The sequence below is a fragment of the Hermetia illucens genome, chromosome 4 (genome assembly GCF_905115235.1).
Source record: "Hermetia illucens chromosome 4, iHerIll2.2.curated.20191125, whole genome shotgun sequence".
NCBI lineage: Eukaryota > Metazoa > Arthropoda > Insecta > Diptera > Stratiomyidae > Hermetia > Hermetia illucens.
This window is the reverse complement of record NC_051852.1, coordinates 40,112,911-40,126,756: the sequence shown is the minus strand read 5'-3', so window position 1 is coordinate 40,126,756 and position 13,846 is coordinate 40,112,911. Positions and strand designations below refer to the sequence as shown.

At 41.4% G+C, this 13,846-nt stretch overlaps 1 protein-coding gene across 4 annotated transcripts in view; it reads right to left on the bottom strand.

Annotated features, from left to right (window-relative positions):
* LOC119655546 overlaps positions 1 to 13,846 on the bottom strand; it is a 111,904-nt gene that overhangs the window by 8,107 nt on the left and 89,951 nt on the right. For all 4 annotated transcript variants that reach the window (XM_038061461.1, XM_038061463.1, XM_038061464.1 and 1 more), the window contains 2 exons: positions 12,467 to 13,195; positions 8,889 to 9,126 (listed from right to left, as the gene is read on the bottom strand). In XM_038061461.1, the coding sequence (XP_037917389.1) occupies positions 8,889 to 9,126; positions 12,467 to 12,866 (638 nt within the window). In that variant the 5' untranslated portion in view covers positions 12,867 to 13,195. The remainder of the gene's footprint in view (positions 1 to 8,888; positions 9,127 to 12,466; positions 13,196 to 13,846) is intronic.

The window sequence follows — 13,846 nt, the reverse complement described above, 5'->3', positions numbered from 1 at the left end:
CTCAATATATTCATTTATTACACTTACAAAGATTTCAAATGGTTTCATGTTGGATCGAGAAATTTCATTGTTTGAGGTATGTATAATTACCACATTTTCATTCTGGAACAATTGGAGGATTGTTTCAATATTTTGTAGGGAACAATGAGAAGAACAAATGTCAGTCCTTTCAGTGAAGGTGATACGCTCTCTCCGCTTATGCTGATTATAATATTGGAAGGCAGAAACGGTGACAATGACTCGGAATGAAGCCCCCTAAAGAAAGGAACAGAAGATCTTCAAATGGGAAGAAGGGACACCTAACTTTCAAAAACTGCAGTATGAAGAATTCCCCAAAAGCAATATGATTCTATGTTTATTGTGTTATTTAATCCATCAGGGTAATCTATTCATCTTCAACCGGTGTGAAGATATATAATGTGAAGTCATTTGGCTGATGAATTCTGTTTTAGGGTTGATAGGACTGTAATTACTTTAGCTTTTTTTTAAATCTCTCATCTTTAGTTCACTCTATGGTAACAAAACTTCTTTGAGAAAAATCGGTTGTTTAATTTGTTCGTTAATAATATATTCTTGATGCATCAGACGCGTTGCTATACTTTCAGGCGAACCTATCCTGGCTAAGATAATCAAAGTCCTTAAGAATAATAAAAATTATAATGCCCAACAAAATATTTTTCAATAACATCAGATACAACATTCACGAAGAAAACCTACAAAAAATGTTGTCTTGCCAGAACTCCCAGTATCAAAATGTTGCATATCCAAATAACAAATTTTTTTCCCTTATTCTTTTGTAATGATTATGGGATTAAAAAAGTTTGTAAATATCAAGAACAAATAGAAACCACAGTGTCCTGCAGCATAACCGCATTAAATTCTGTAGTAACAGAAGTTGGATGGGGAATTAACAACAAATTCAGGTGAAATTTAATACAGTTAAGAAGCATTAGCGACGGTCCCAACATACAAAGGTAGGCGCACATAATCGTATTATTTGTCTCATGTATCACCTGCTTTCCATTCTTAACCACGGGAATTTATTGGTCTCAATGATTAAACTGAACTTCTCCTTTGCAAATGATATATGTATGTACATATAATAAAATGTGGCTACGTGTTTTTAGTTGGGCTAGTATATATTAGTTTATAAAATTCTGATACATATAGTGCAAGGTGAAAAAATGGGTGCATAAGATGTATTTACAAAATTTCAGTTATGGCTCAGTGACCTTCATAACTTAAAAACAGCTGATGGAGGTGATGTAACTGTGCACGTCACTTTCATGTGAACTGAATTTTCCTAGCTTTTATATGGTTTATTCAGGTTCTACAAAAACAAAGCGCCGATAACGAAAACACATCAACTGATTTGGTTTGGAAATATGCCTGCACCTTGCGGCGATTACGGTAAGAAGAGAAAGTACCGCACCGGCCTCGTGGTAGGCGGTAAGGTTTGTTGATGGTAGTTCATTGCATCGACAGGGGTGTGTTCGTGTCTCCGCTGCGCCACCACATCACTTCGTTTCCAGCTGGAACCGCGCGGATCCAGCGGAGGAACCCGAGATGCGATTTCTATAATGATGTTGCTGAGCGAATCTGACAATTTGCGAACATTTTGTTGGAGCGACTTCCGGTTCGACAAATGGTTTCAGGTTTGGCAAGGAGATCGATTTGGGCCCGCCCCGGACGTCAAGCGTTCCATTCACTCTAAGACTTTAAAGGGACCCCCATAAGGTGCTTGCAGCGGCTTTCGCGAAGCATCAACCATAATGAGGACCCCCCCCCCCCCTGGGGGTGGTGACCTCCAGTGTCGTATGCCGGGAAGGTGGAGTCAACCGCAGTTTTGAAACCGCGTGCCTGAGCAGACGCAGCGCGTTGGAGTCGGCCGTGAATTTCTCTCGCTGGACTATGCAAAGGCCGAGGAGGGCGAAAGGCAAGCATTGCGACCACGACGGTTCGTCGCGAGTAATTAAGGCGGTTTTTAACGTCTGATGCCATCGTTCCAGCGTCTCATTGGCTGCGAGTGGTATGCAATGGTCCCGCGCCTTTTGAAACCCAGGAGCTTGCCTAACTCCGAGAAAAGAGTAAACTGAACTTGGATTCCTTGGCCCGTGATGATCACGCTTGGTATACCAAATCGCGGAATCCATTCTCAACAGAGGGCCTCGTAACATGATTGTGCAATAATATCAGTCAGAGATATTGTTTCAGGCCACCGCGCTGGTGGTGATTGTCAATACTTGTAACTGTGCGAGCCTCGCAAAGGGCCAATGATGTCGAGGTGGATGGTATGGAAGTGCTTGGTCGACCGAGAGAATACGCTGTGTCTGAATCATCGACAAATGTGACTAGGGACAAATCTGGCCGAAGCGTACCATCAACCAACTGTTGATGATTTCAAACGCCTGGGCGACCTTTGCATTCCGTGCAACCTCGCGAGAGTTTTTTGTCTCAGACTCAGACAAGTAAGCATTAAGAATCGCTTGATGGTGAGCGGGCTTGGACAGGAAACGACGGTAGAAGCTTAGCATGCCCAAGAAGCTGTGCAGATCCTTCACGGTGGTTGTCAGTGGAAAGTTTTTTATTGCTTTAAACTTGCCTGAGTTTGCTGAATTCTGTCAGGGGTAGCCGAAAAATGTCTCCTGCTTTTGTAGAAATTTGCACTTTTCAACGTTTAAAACAAGACCGGCTTCAAGGAGACGTTGAAAAATGCACTCGAAATAGCCCTAATGCTCAGTTTCGAAAAAAGAGGCGACCAAAGCATCATCCATGTAGATGAAACAGAAGTTTAAGTTTTGTAGGATAGAGTGAATGAACCTCTGAAAAGTGTTCGCTGCATTGCATAGGCCGAAAGTCATCCTGGTGAAGTCGAGGAGCCCGAAAAATGTGTAAACGGCCGTTTTCGGAATATCTTCAGGAGCTACAGGGATTTAGTGATACGCCTTAGTTGGCCCCAATTTCGAAAAAAGACGGCAGCTTGTCAATTAATGGGCGAAATCATGGATGAGTCGAATAGGGTACCGGTCAGGAACTGTTTGAGCATTTAGACGACTGTAATCTCTGCAAAGCCTCCATTCGCCGTCGCTGGCTTAGGGACAGATTAGAGATGAAGAGCAGCTATTGGGAGGTCTACATATACCGTGTTTCATTTAATCTTCGAACTAATTCCTTGCAACAACCAGCTTCTGGGGTGGTAGGGGACGCACCTTTGGGACGATTGGAAGCCGGTAGTTGGGAGAAACTACTTTCAGTAGTGATGTAGCGGCATTTTCGGAGAAATACGCGAATGCGAAGATCGACACAGGTGGAAATTTTGCCTGAAGACTTCAACGAAGTTGCGAAGTCTATTAGGGTTTTATTTTGTTGGTCCACCAATAGCCCGTAGCGACACAAAAAAATTGCATCTAAAGTGGGAGTGCTGATATTCACCAAAACGAATTGCCACGAAAACGATTGGCACAATCTGAAACAGCAGGTGGACGTGAACCTGCTTGCAGTCATAAGTGCGAATTGGAGAGGAGTTTGCGGCAGTTAGTTGTAAGTTTTGCGCTATTAGCGTGTTTGGACCGGACACGGGGAGAACCGATACCTCCGCGCCCGTATAAACTAGAAAGTAGCATCTGCTCAAAGGGTCTAAAACTGTAAGGTGACGTGATAGTACGCTGCGGGAAGCCGCCGCTGAGACGTCAAGCGAGCTTCATTTTTTTTAGTTGAAGTTGCATACGCTGGTACATTTAGTTGTTTTGTCTCCAAATTTACGGTGGTAACAGCGAATTGTCAGCCCTGCCGAGGGCACGACGATAGTCGAGTCTCGAAAGTGTGTTGCGCTCTAGAGGTTGAGACCCCTACGAGAAGATTCCGGCGCAATAGGGGGACGAAAACAACACCATGGGATGACCTCGCACGAGGCCGATGTAAGAGTCCCTCTTGTTTCACAAATGAGAAGAAAACTGCTAAATTTAATGCTGATTGCGATGTGGTCAATCTGATTATCTGTACGTTATGGAAGTTATACAGCTGGAAACTTCGGACCATTGTCATTACCGTCGCCACCGCAAGTCCGAGCAAGATTTTATCACAGCCCAACTTGACAGATCCTCAATCGCATCTTCTGGCCTACACTGAATTATTATTTCTCTTCGCACCGTGCAGCCTATGCCGTTGAAATACCAATTGAAGTTGGGAAAGAGGGCATTCTGGGGAGCTAGCTCATAAATTTCTGCCCCATTTAGTCGCCTTTTATGGCAAGCAGGCAATGCTTTGAGCAAATTGTAAATCCCTCACTTTATAGGGGAGTCAATACCTCAATACAGGTGTGAATGAAATATTTCTGCCTACTTACAAATTCGCACTTCATACCAAAGAGGCTTCACTCCAGGCAAATCAGCAACAGATCAGATTTTCTCTGTGCGGCAAGTGATGTAAGAACTGTTGGAATATGGACAATAGTTGCATCATCTATTCATCGACTTTGAAGCCGCCTATGATAGCATAGCCATAGGTAAAACTGTGCACGACTATGAGAGAATTCGGTATCCCGACGAAATTAATAAGATTGACTAGGCTGACCCTGACCAATGTGCGAGGCCAGATAAAAGCAGCTGGATCACTCTCAAGACCATTCGACATCAACAACGGTCTATGGCAAGGGGATGCCCTATCATGCGTCCTCTTTAACCTGGCCCTCGAGAAAGTGATCCGTGATGCTGATGTAAATTCAAGAGGTACGATCCTCTTCAAGTCCACCCAACTACTGGCCTATGCTGACGATATCGACATCATGGGAAGAACCACCCGAGACGTACAAACTGCCTTCATCCAGATCGAGCAGGCGGTGCGAGATCTTGGGCTGTACATCAATGAAGGCAAGACAAAATATATGGTGGTAACGTCAGCACCGAAGACGAACCAGTCAACAACATCAAACCGCACTGGTCAAACAGGAGACTACAACTTTGAGACCATTGATAATTTCTCCTATCCAGGGTCGAAAATCACAACCGATAACAGCTACGATAATGAAATCCGCGCAAGGTTGTTGGCGGCAAACAGAGCCTATTTCAGCTTACAAAAACTGTTCCGCTCGGAACGTCTCACCATAGGGTCAAAGCTCTTACTGTACAAGACTATGATCTTACCAGTCCTCATGTATTCCTCGCAAACTTGGGTTCTTAGCAACAAAAATTGCGAACTCTTCGCCGCGTTCGAGAGAAGAATCCTCCGAAGAATTTTTGGCCCCCTACATGAGGATGGACGATTCCCTAGCCTACATAATGACGAAATCTATGAGCGACACCATGACCGTCCGGTTGTGGATAAAATCCGGCTCAATAGGTTACGATGGGCGGGTCACTTAATCCGTATGAATGAGGATGATCCAGCCCGGAAAGTCTATAAGGGAAATATCTATGATAGAAAAAGAAGACGAAGCAGACCCTGCCTGAGATGGAGTAATGGCGTAGGTCAGGACGCCAGACAGCTTTTAGCGATATCGAATTGGTGGACCTCGGCGTCAAACGGGGATGTCTGGAGTTCCTTATTAAAGCAGGCCTAGACTGGATACCGGTTGTTGCGCCATTGATGATGATGATGAGGATGGGTAGGTTTTCTATAATTACTGTGGGCTTTTGTTGCGATATTTGGGTAGGTGATCTCAAGTATGGCGTGTAAGTGAATCTATCGCAAGAGAGACCGAACAGAAACTCGTGTTCGACTTCGAGCAGAGTCCTTTAAAGGGTCTAGCTAGGTACTTAGCTAAACAACGAATTTGAATTTTTTTAACTTCAGATTAATAGAACAAGTAAGGATTAGACAGTTGTATGTTGGGTTATATGCATCACCTCCACATTGAGTCGTATTGTGTTCACTGGTTGTTTTTTTGATCTTACAATTTTCCCACAGAGTCACTCCCTAGTTGGAATAAAATTTACTTGTAGTCGCTGCCAAATTGTGCTGTATTCGTCGGAAAAGTCAGTAATCGGAAGAGGCAATGTCTGGCGAATGCAGTAAAATATCCCATTCAGTGTTTGAAAATGATTTCTCACGACATTTGCGACATTAGGCCGAATGTCTTCATGCAAAAGAATTATTTTGTCGTGCCTTTCCTCGTATTCTGGACTTTTTCTCGTAACTCTCGACTCAAACGAATCATTTGCGGTCTATACCGATTGCCCGTAATGGAATCGCCAGGTTTCAGGTACCTTTGAAGCAGCTTCCTTTCCAATTGAAACAGAAACGTAAAATTTCCCGCAAATGCTGCCTAATTACCATAAGACTCGTCATTTTTAACATAAAACAAGTCGGGAAACCGAACATGGACGCTGATATGCTGCTGCTGGATATGAAGATATTCGATTGTGCATAGCACGTAATATATGCATATATTATGTGAGAGTATCCACTTTCGGGTGATATTGACACTCATAGTCTTGAATTTGCAAAGGAGCGATAAATTTGACCTATTATAATTTTGCTAGTAATAGTGCAATTTCTATCAAACTTGGCAGGATCGTGCTCTATATTGTAGCTATATTACTGTGTAAAACAAAACTTAAAAAACCGATATTTTGCATAAAACTTAAAGCAATATTCACTGTATATTATTGACAGACATCTATTATCTCTGATATAATCGCAATCAGCTGTCCACCAATTCAATGTCCCTCTGACGTCCTGACCTACGCCATCGCTCCATCTCATGCAGAGTCTGCCTCGTCTCCTTCTTCTACCATAGATATTTCCCTTATGGACTATCCGGGTGGGATCATCCATACGGATTAAGTGACCCGCCCACCGTAACCTATTATGCCGAATTTTATCCACAACCTGACGGTCATGGTATCGCTCATAGATTTCGTCGTTATGTAGGCTACGGAATCGTCCATCCTCATTTTTCGGAGAATTCTTCTTTCGAACGCGGCCAAGAGTTCACAATTCTTCTTGCTAAGAACCCAAGTCTCCGAGGAATACATGAGGACTGGCAAGATCATTGTCTTGTACAGTAAGAGCTTTGACCCTATGGTGAGACGTTTCGAGCGAAACAGTTTTTGTAAGCTGAAATAGGCTCTGTGGGCTGCCAACAACCATGCCCGGATTTCATCATCGTAGCTGTTATCGGTTGTGATTTTCGACTCTAGATAGGAGAAATCAGCTGTCAATATGAAGCATTAATGACTACTAGAGTCCGATATATATTATGTTTCTCTTGAAAAGTGTGTTCATTATCTAAAGATGCATCTAAATTTTGAAAAAAAAATTGATAATTCCTTTGTCTAAATATTTACCACCACTATGTATAACTAATTCATCATAAGTAACAAATTATATGTTTGTGATAAAATAGCAATCAAATGGAATACCGTAAATGAGATGTTCCCTAATTATTGTATTAGGGAAACTCTGGAAAACATTATTCGATAAGCTACCTAAAGGCCTAATGTTGGAAAATCGTGAAATGACCGTGTAGCTATAACAAATTACAAAATACCAATAAAATCAAAGAAAATTCATCGGAACAACTTCAATTATGCAAACATCCAAACTAACAAAAAACAATCATCGATTACTCAATCAATGCAGTTCTTTTGTAGGCAAAACCAATCAATGTATCCACACTTTAACGAGCTGGTGTAGTTATAATTTCCTTCTTTCCCAGTTTATCCCCAGATGAGCTCAAGTGCAATTATAAAGATACATACTTTGAAAACATAAACATAAAACGTACCAAACCTAATAAACTAAAACACAAATCAGTTGAAAACGGTTATTTGATAAATAATTGTTCTTATGCTCATTGCATGCTCTAAACAAGATTTCGAAAAAGCAGAGTTCGAAATTACCCCAAGTTAAATCAATTTTCATTCTTAACGGTTTCCACTAACCAGCAAGGTGTGTACTATCTAAATGTGTTTCCAGTCATAAGTGCAGAATCAAGCACCAGCTATGGCACCTTCTTGCACGACTTTTACCTTGCCCACTACATTATGTGTTTCCATAAAAGTTCAAATGACTTGTCTTTTTGCATTCTTCAGAATTTTTGTCTTCATTCAGTGTCTCTGAAGCATGCCACTAGCCGTCGAAGGCACGAAAAAACACTCAACAAAAAAATTAACCTGAAAAAATACAAAAGATACGCATTTATAAAAGAACACCTCGGGCCTGCTGTTATGTATGTTCCACATGAGTGCCTAACCAACGATCTTATGTGGAGTATCTTGAACGACTTTGTGTAGATTATGTCTGCCCTCTAACCCCAGCATTTTGTTGGAAAGTAGGTGGCTTCGCTTTTCGCTCCTATGTTATTATTATTTTTTGGGCTACGTGGAAAGAAATAAGGAATGAATGAAAGAACCGGCCGGAAATATGCTTTTGTGCTGGTTTGAGATGCAAATTCCCGTGCGTCCAAGTTAGGGAATGGAAATTAGGCTGAGTACTAAGATGTAAGATTCAACTTGTATTTGCGAGGGCAGAAGCATAGAACAAAACGCTATTTCTAAACTTAAGGCCGGATTTGTGGACATTGTCTTCATTAGCTCAGATACTTAAACGAATGCGACATCTCCTTAGATACCACCATGACCGGCGCCGAATAGTAGGCATGAGGAAGTATTATAGAAGCAATCAATCATACAGAAGTGTATCTTTAAGCAGCTGGTTCAATAGATTATTCTATCCGCAACAATCTTCCCTTAGAGAACCGACCGTCCTTCCGATGATCATCCTGTCGAAAATAGACTAAAAGGGAAGGCTTCTAAATTACCCCTTTAATACTCGTAACGGAATTCCTTTCCGTTGATAATTTTCTCGAAAAACATGATACCAAGGAAGTCAAAATATCATTCAAACGACTTAAAACATGTGCAGGTCCCATGTTAAATAGAACTTACCTTCCAGAAGTCGCAGGTGCTCGAACTAATTTCACCGCAAAAAGAAATTGAATCGCGCAAACAAGTAAACAGCACAGGTTCAATGATAGCGACAGAGCACATAAGGCGAGGGTTACGTCGTACACAATGATGTAGTCATCGGCGGAAGTAGGTCCTGGTGGTGGCGGCGGCAATTCACGTCCTCCAGGTGATATTTTCAACAGAAAGATTAGGGAGAGCAAGGCGAGGAGGAGGGAAACTGAAAAAGAGGAAAAAAACGTGATATAGCAGATATTTGAAAAAAATCATTACTTTGGATCGAAAAATATGTTAAGATATCCTCAAAATATGTATCTTAAGGCACGTGCCAAGGTTTGTTGCCCATCTGACCGGTATTAGACCAGCCGGCCGACCTGCTGTTCTACTACCGTGTGTATCTCTTCAAGTGTAACGGTTGGCACGCCGCAACCTAGTAGATATTTTTTATTAGAGTCAATAGGGATCAGATGACTTGGCAATAAAAACGGTTTTATGAAAGAAAGGTTAACGGTGGGTCGCTGTAGGAATTCTTTTCTTTGGGACTTGAATTTTTAATAGAGTTTTTATAGCAAACACTATAAATTTTGTTGTTTTTAAACATTTGCAAATTTACATAAAGGAGCATAACAGTTTCTATAAATTTGCAAGACCGAAAAGCTAGAGCTTTAGATCTTGAACTGATATCTTCAGAAATTTTAAGACATCATGAGCATGAAATTAACAAGCTAGACGCTTCAGGTATGAAAGGTTTTGGGTATTTCTTTTATAAAGAGATTTGAGTGTGCATTTGTCCCATTAGTGCGTAGCACGTAATATATGCATATATTATGTGAAAATATCGACTTTCAAGTGATATTGACATTCAAAGTCTTGAATTTGCACAGAAGCGACAGCTTTGACCTATTATAACTTTGTTAGTAATAGGTAGTAACTTGTGCTCAAGGTATGGGACAGCGAATCAATGCCTGACGATTGGCAACGAGGCATTATCTGTGTCATACATAAAAAGGGAGATATCACACAGTACAGCAATTATAGAGGTATCACGTTGTTGAGTACCATCTATAAGATATTCTCCGTTATTTTGCTAGGCCGGATAGCCCCATACGCCCAGAACATCATTGGTCCATACCAAAGAGGCTTCACTCCAAGCAAATCAGCAACAGACCAGATTTTCTCTGTGCGGCAAGCGACGGAAAAACTGTTGGAATATGGACAACAGTTGCATCATCTCTTCATCGACTTTAAAGCCGCCTATGATAGCATAGCCAGGGTAAAACTGTACAGGGCCACGCGAAAATTCGGTATCCCGACGAAGTTGACGACTGACTAGGCTGACCCTGACCAATGTGCGAGGCCAGATAAAAGCAACAGGATCACTCTCAAGACCATTCGACATCAACAACGGCCTACGACAAGGGGATGCGCTATCATGCGTCCTCTTTAACCTGACCCTGGAGAAAGTGATCCGTGATGCTGAGGTAAATGCAAGAGGTACGATCCTCTTCAAGTCCACCCAACTTCTGGCATATGCTGACGATATCGACATCATGAGAAGAACCACCCGAGACGTACAAACTGCCTTCACCCAGATCGAGCAGGCGGCGCGAGATCTTGGGCTGCACATCAATGAAAGCAAGACAAAATATATGGTGGCAACATCAGCACCGAAGACGAATCAACCAACAACATCAAACCGCACTGGTCAAACACGAAGTAGAATAAGGATAGGAGAATACAACTTTGAGACCGTTGACAATTTCTCTTATCCAGGGTCGAAAATCACAACCGATAACAGCTACGATGATGAAATCCGCGCACGGTTGTTCTCAGCCAACAGAGCCTATTTCAGCTTACAAAGACTGTTCCGCTCGAAACGTCTCACCATAGAGTCACAGCTCTTACTATACAAGACTATGATCTTGCCAGTCCTCATGTATTCCTCGGAAACTTGGGTTCTTAGCAAGAAAAATTGCGAACTCTTCGCCGCGTTTGAGAGAAGAATCCTCCGAGGCCCCCTACATGAGGATGGACGATTCCGTAGCCTACACAATGACGAAATCTATGAGCGATACCATGACCGTCCGGTTGTGGATAAAATCCGGCTCAATAGGTTACGGTGGGCGGGTCACTTAATCCGTATGGATGAGGATGATCCCACCCGGAAAGTCTATAAGGGCAATATCTATGGTAGAAAAAGAAGACGAGGCAGACTCTGCCTAAGATGGAGCGATGGCGTAGGTCAGGACGACAGACAGCTTTTAGGGATTCGGAATTGGTGGACTTCGGCGCAAAACCGGGATGTCTGGAGTTCCTTATTAAGTCAGGCCTAGACCGAATACCGGTTGTTGCGCCGTTGATGAGTAATATTGCGATTGTCACCAAATTAGGAGGTAGGATAATGCTCTATACTGTAGCCTAAATTGCGTGATTCTACGATGAACTTAAGAGGGTCATCCCATGTGTCGGATCCGCGGAATCGAATTTTTTTTTTGGCATCAATTGTATTTAGATATAGTGCAGAATATATGGGCGAAGTGATATTCGGAGTCGTTCGGAAATTATAATGTTAAACACGTGATAAGTCGCATGCTAGATTTATGTCGATCGCCGTAATGAAGCGCGTATTCATCGGTCCGAATGACATTCGAATGACTTCGTTAAAAGGACTAGAATTGAAGCCAAAGCTGTACATGTGTTCCTTGAGGAAACCTAAGGTTTATGGACTAGGTGTAGCAGATTAAAAGTCAGTTTTATGGCTAAAAATCGCATTCTTCTTTTTAAATGCATTTTTCTCGAAACTGCATGCTGAAAATCGCCTGCCACCATAGCCCAAAATCTATCCAACGAAATTCTTTGAAATTTCCACGACTTATTCAGTACATATATCTACGGTCCGCAAACTAGGATAATTGCGATAAATTCAGTAGTTATTTTTTTTATTCATTAAAGAAGCCTTAAAAAAACAACAAAATTCACAAAAAAAAAGTCTAACACGGCACCAAAAATTTAGCTTTTAATATTTTTTAACAATCCTAGTTTGCGGACTGTAGTTGACTGCACGTTAAAATGCCGTTTATTTTTTTTCTTTAATATGATCGCAGCACACCCTAGCGTGGCAGCAGAAAAACACCTTTTTTTTGAAGATGGGTGTATAAATGGCTCTGTATTTCAATAATGAACTACGCTGGTGGGCTTATTACGCATGCTTAAGATATTAATAAATACATGGTGTATTTGTATCTTTATCCAGTTTTTCACAAAAAAAATTCTATAAAAACCCAAAAACAAACGGGCTTCATACGGGATGACCCCCTTAAGTAGATTCAGAGAATGGCGGCCTTCGAAAAGCACTAACCGAGACCTTTAATTTGATACCCCACAGACAGACAAACAGTAAACCGATTTTAATAAGGTTTTGTGTTTACACAAAACCTTAAAAAAGATATTTGTTAGCAAATCAAATGGTATAATAATAAATGTGGGAAATCATTTGCTAATAACGACACTTTAGATGCAATTTTTCTACAAATGTTTAATTTGGATAACCAAATACTCACCTAAACATAATAGTCCAAGACTTGTTAAAGCTTCTCGTGCTCCAACACGGTGTTTGGTATTAAGCGCGTTACTGCTAGTCAAGTTAATATTATTGTTATTGTTACTATTAACATTATTGCTATTGCTATTGTTATTATTCGTACTATTATTATTGTTGTTATTACTACTGGGCGAATGAATGGGCGTTATAGGTGTTGTATTTAATACAGACGATAAACGTGGTCCTCCATTCGCTATGAGTTTCGGTGGTCCTGGACCTTGACCGTTACATGATGTTGTTGTTGTAGCCGTCGATAATGTGGAGACATTTAAAGGCTGCGCTGGCCTATTGTGAGCAAGGCCCCGCGTCGATGGACGTTGCTGACCGGACGTGGGGCCAGTAGGCATATGTTTTAACATTTAATTTTTCTAATATATTATGAAGGAGATCTTTTCGTTTAAGAATTATTTTTATGAATTTTAATTTTAGTTTTGTAGATTTCCAGGTTTACTTTAGGTTGATTTAGTTTTTTCGTTAGTATCGCTTCTCGTGTTAATGTGCATTTGAAATCTTAATAACCATTGATTTATAACAGACGAGCACATTTTTGCTTATCAGCAGCGTATCGGAAAATATACGATGCGATTTTTCCAGATGAGAGCGTTGACTTCAAGGGAATCGAACAATGCTGTCTCAAGTCGTATGAATGTCACCACCTGCACATGGGAATCTTGGATAGTCCAAATATCTGCAAGTAAAGAAACAATGCACATTTAAAAATATGGCTTTCTCTAGAAAAGTCTTAACTAACAATTTATTTAGTAGTAGATAATAAGATATACTTTAGAAGCGTTTTGTGAACCAGTAGATGCACCTGATTTTGAACCTTCATAAGGAGCGGGAGAGTGCTATCTAACAAAACAGCCGCCGACAATAGGGGTTTCCTTTAATAGAACAAAACATGGCACAAACAACCCTAAACGAAAATTTTATAAGGAATAGAATATACAGAATCAAACACATAATCTAAGTATGCAAAAGTTCGAAGGAATGGGGTCAACTTTGTTTCAATCATGATTTGCTTGACCTAGAATATTACGAGAACTAATGAACGTAGGCTGGTAACGAAAGTTTGTTTAAGGGGAACCTGGCTTCTACCCAGGAATGGTCTACTGTTTATCATCATCATCAACGGCGCAACAACCGGTATCCGGTCTAAGCCTGCCTTAATAAGGAACTCCATACATCCCGGTTTTGCGCTGAGGTCCACCAATACCATATCCCTAAAAGCTGTCCGGCGTCCTGACCTACGCCATCGCTTCATCTCAGGCAGGGTCTGCCTCGTCTTTCTTTCCTACCATAGATATTGCCCTTATAGACTTTCCAGGTGGGATCATCT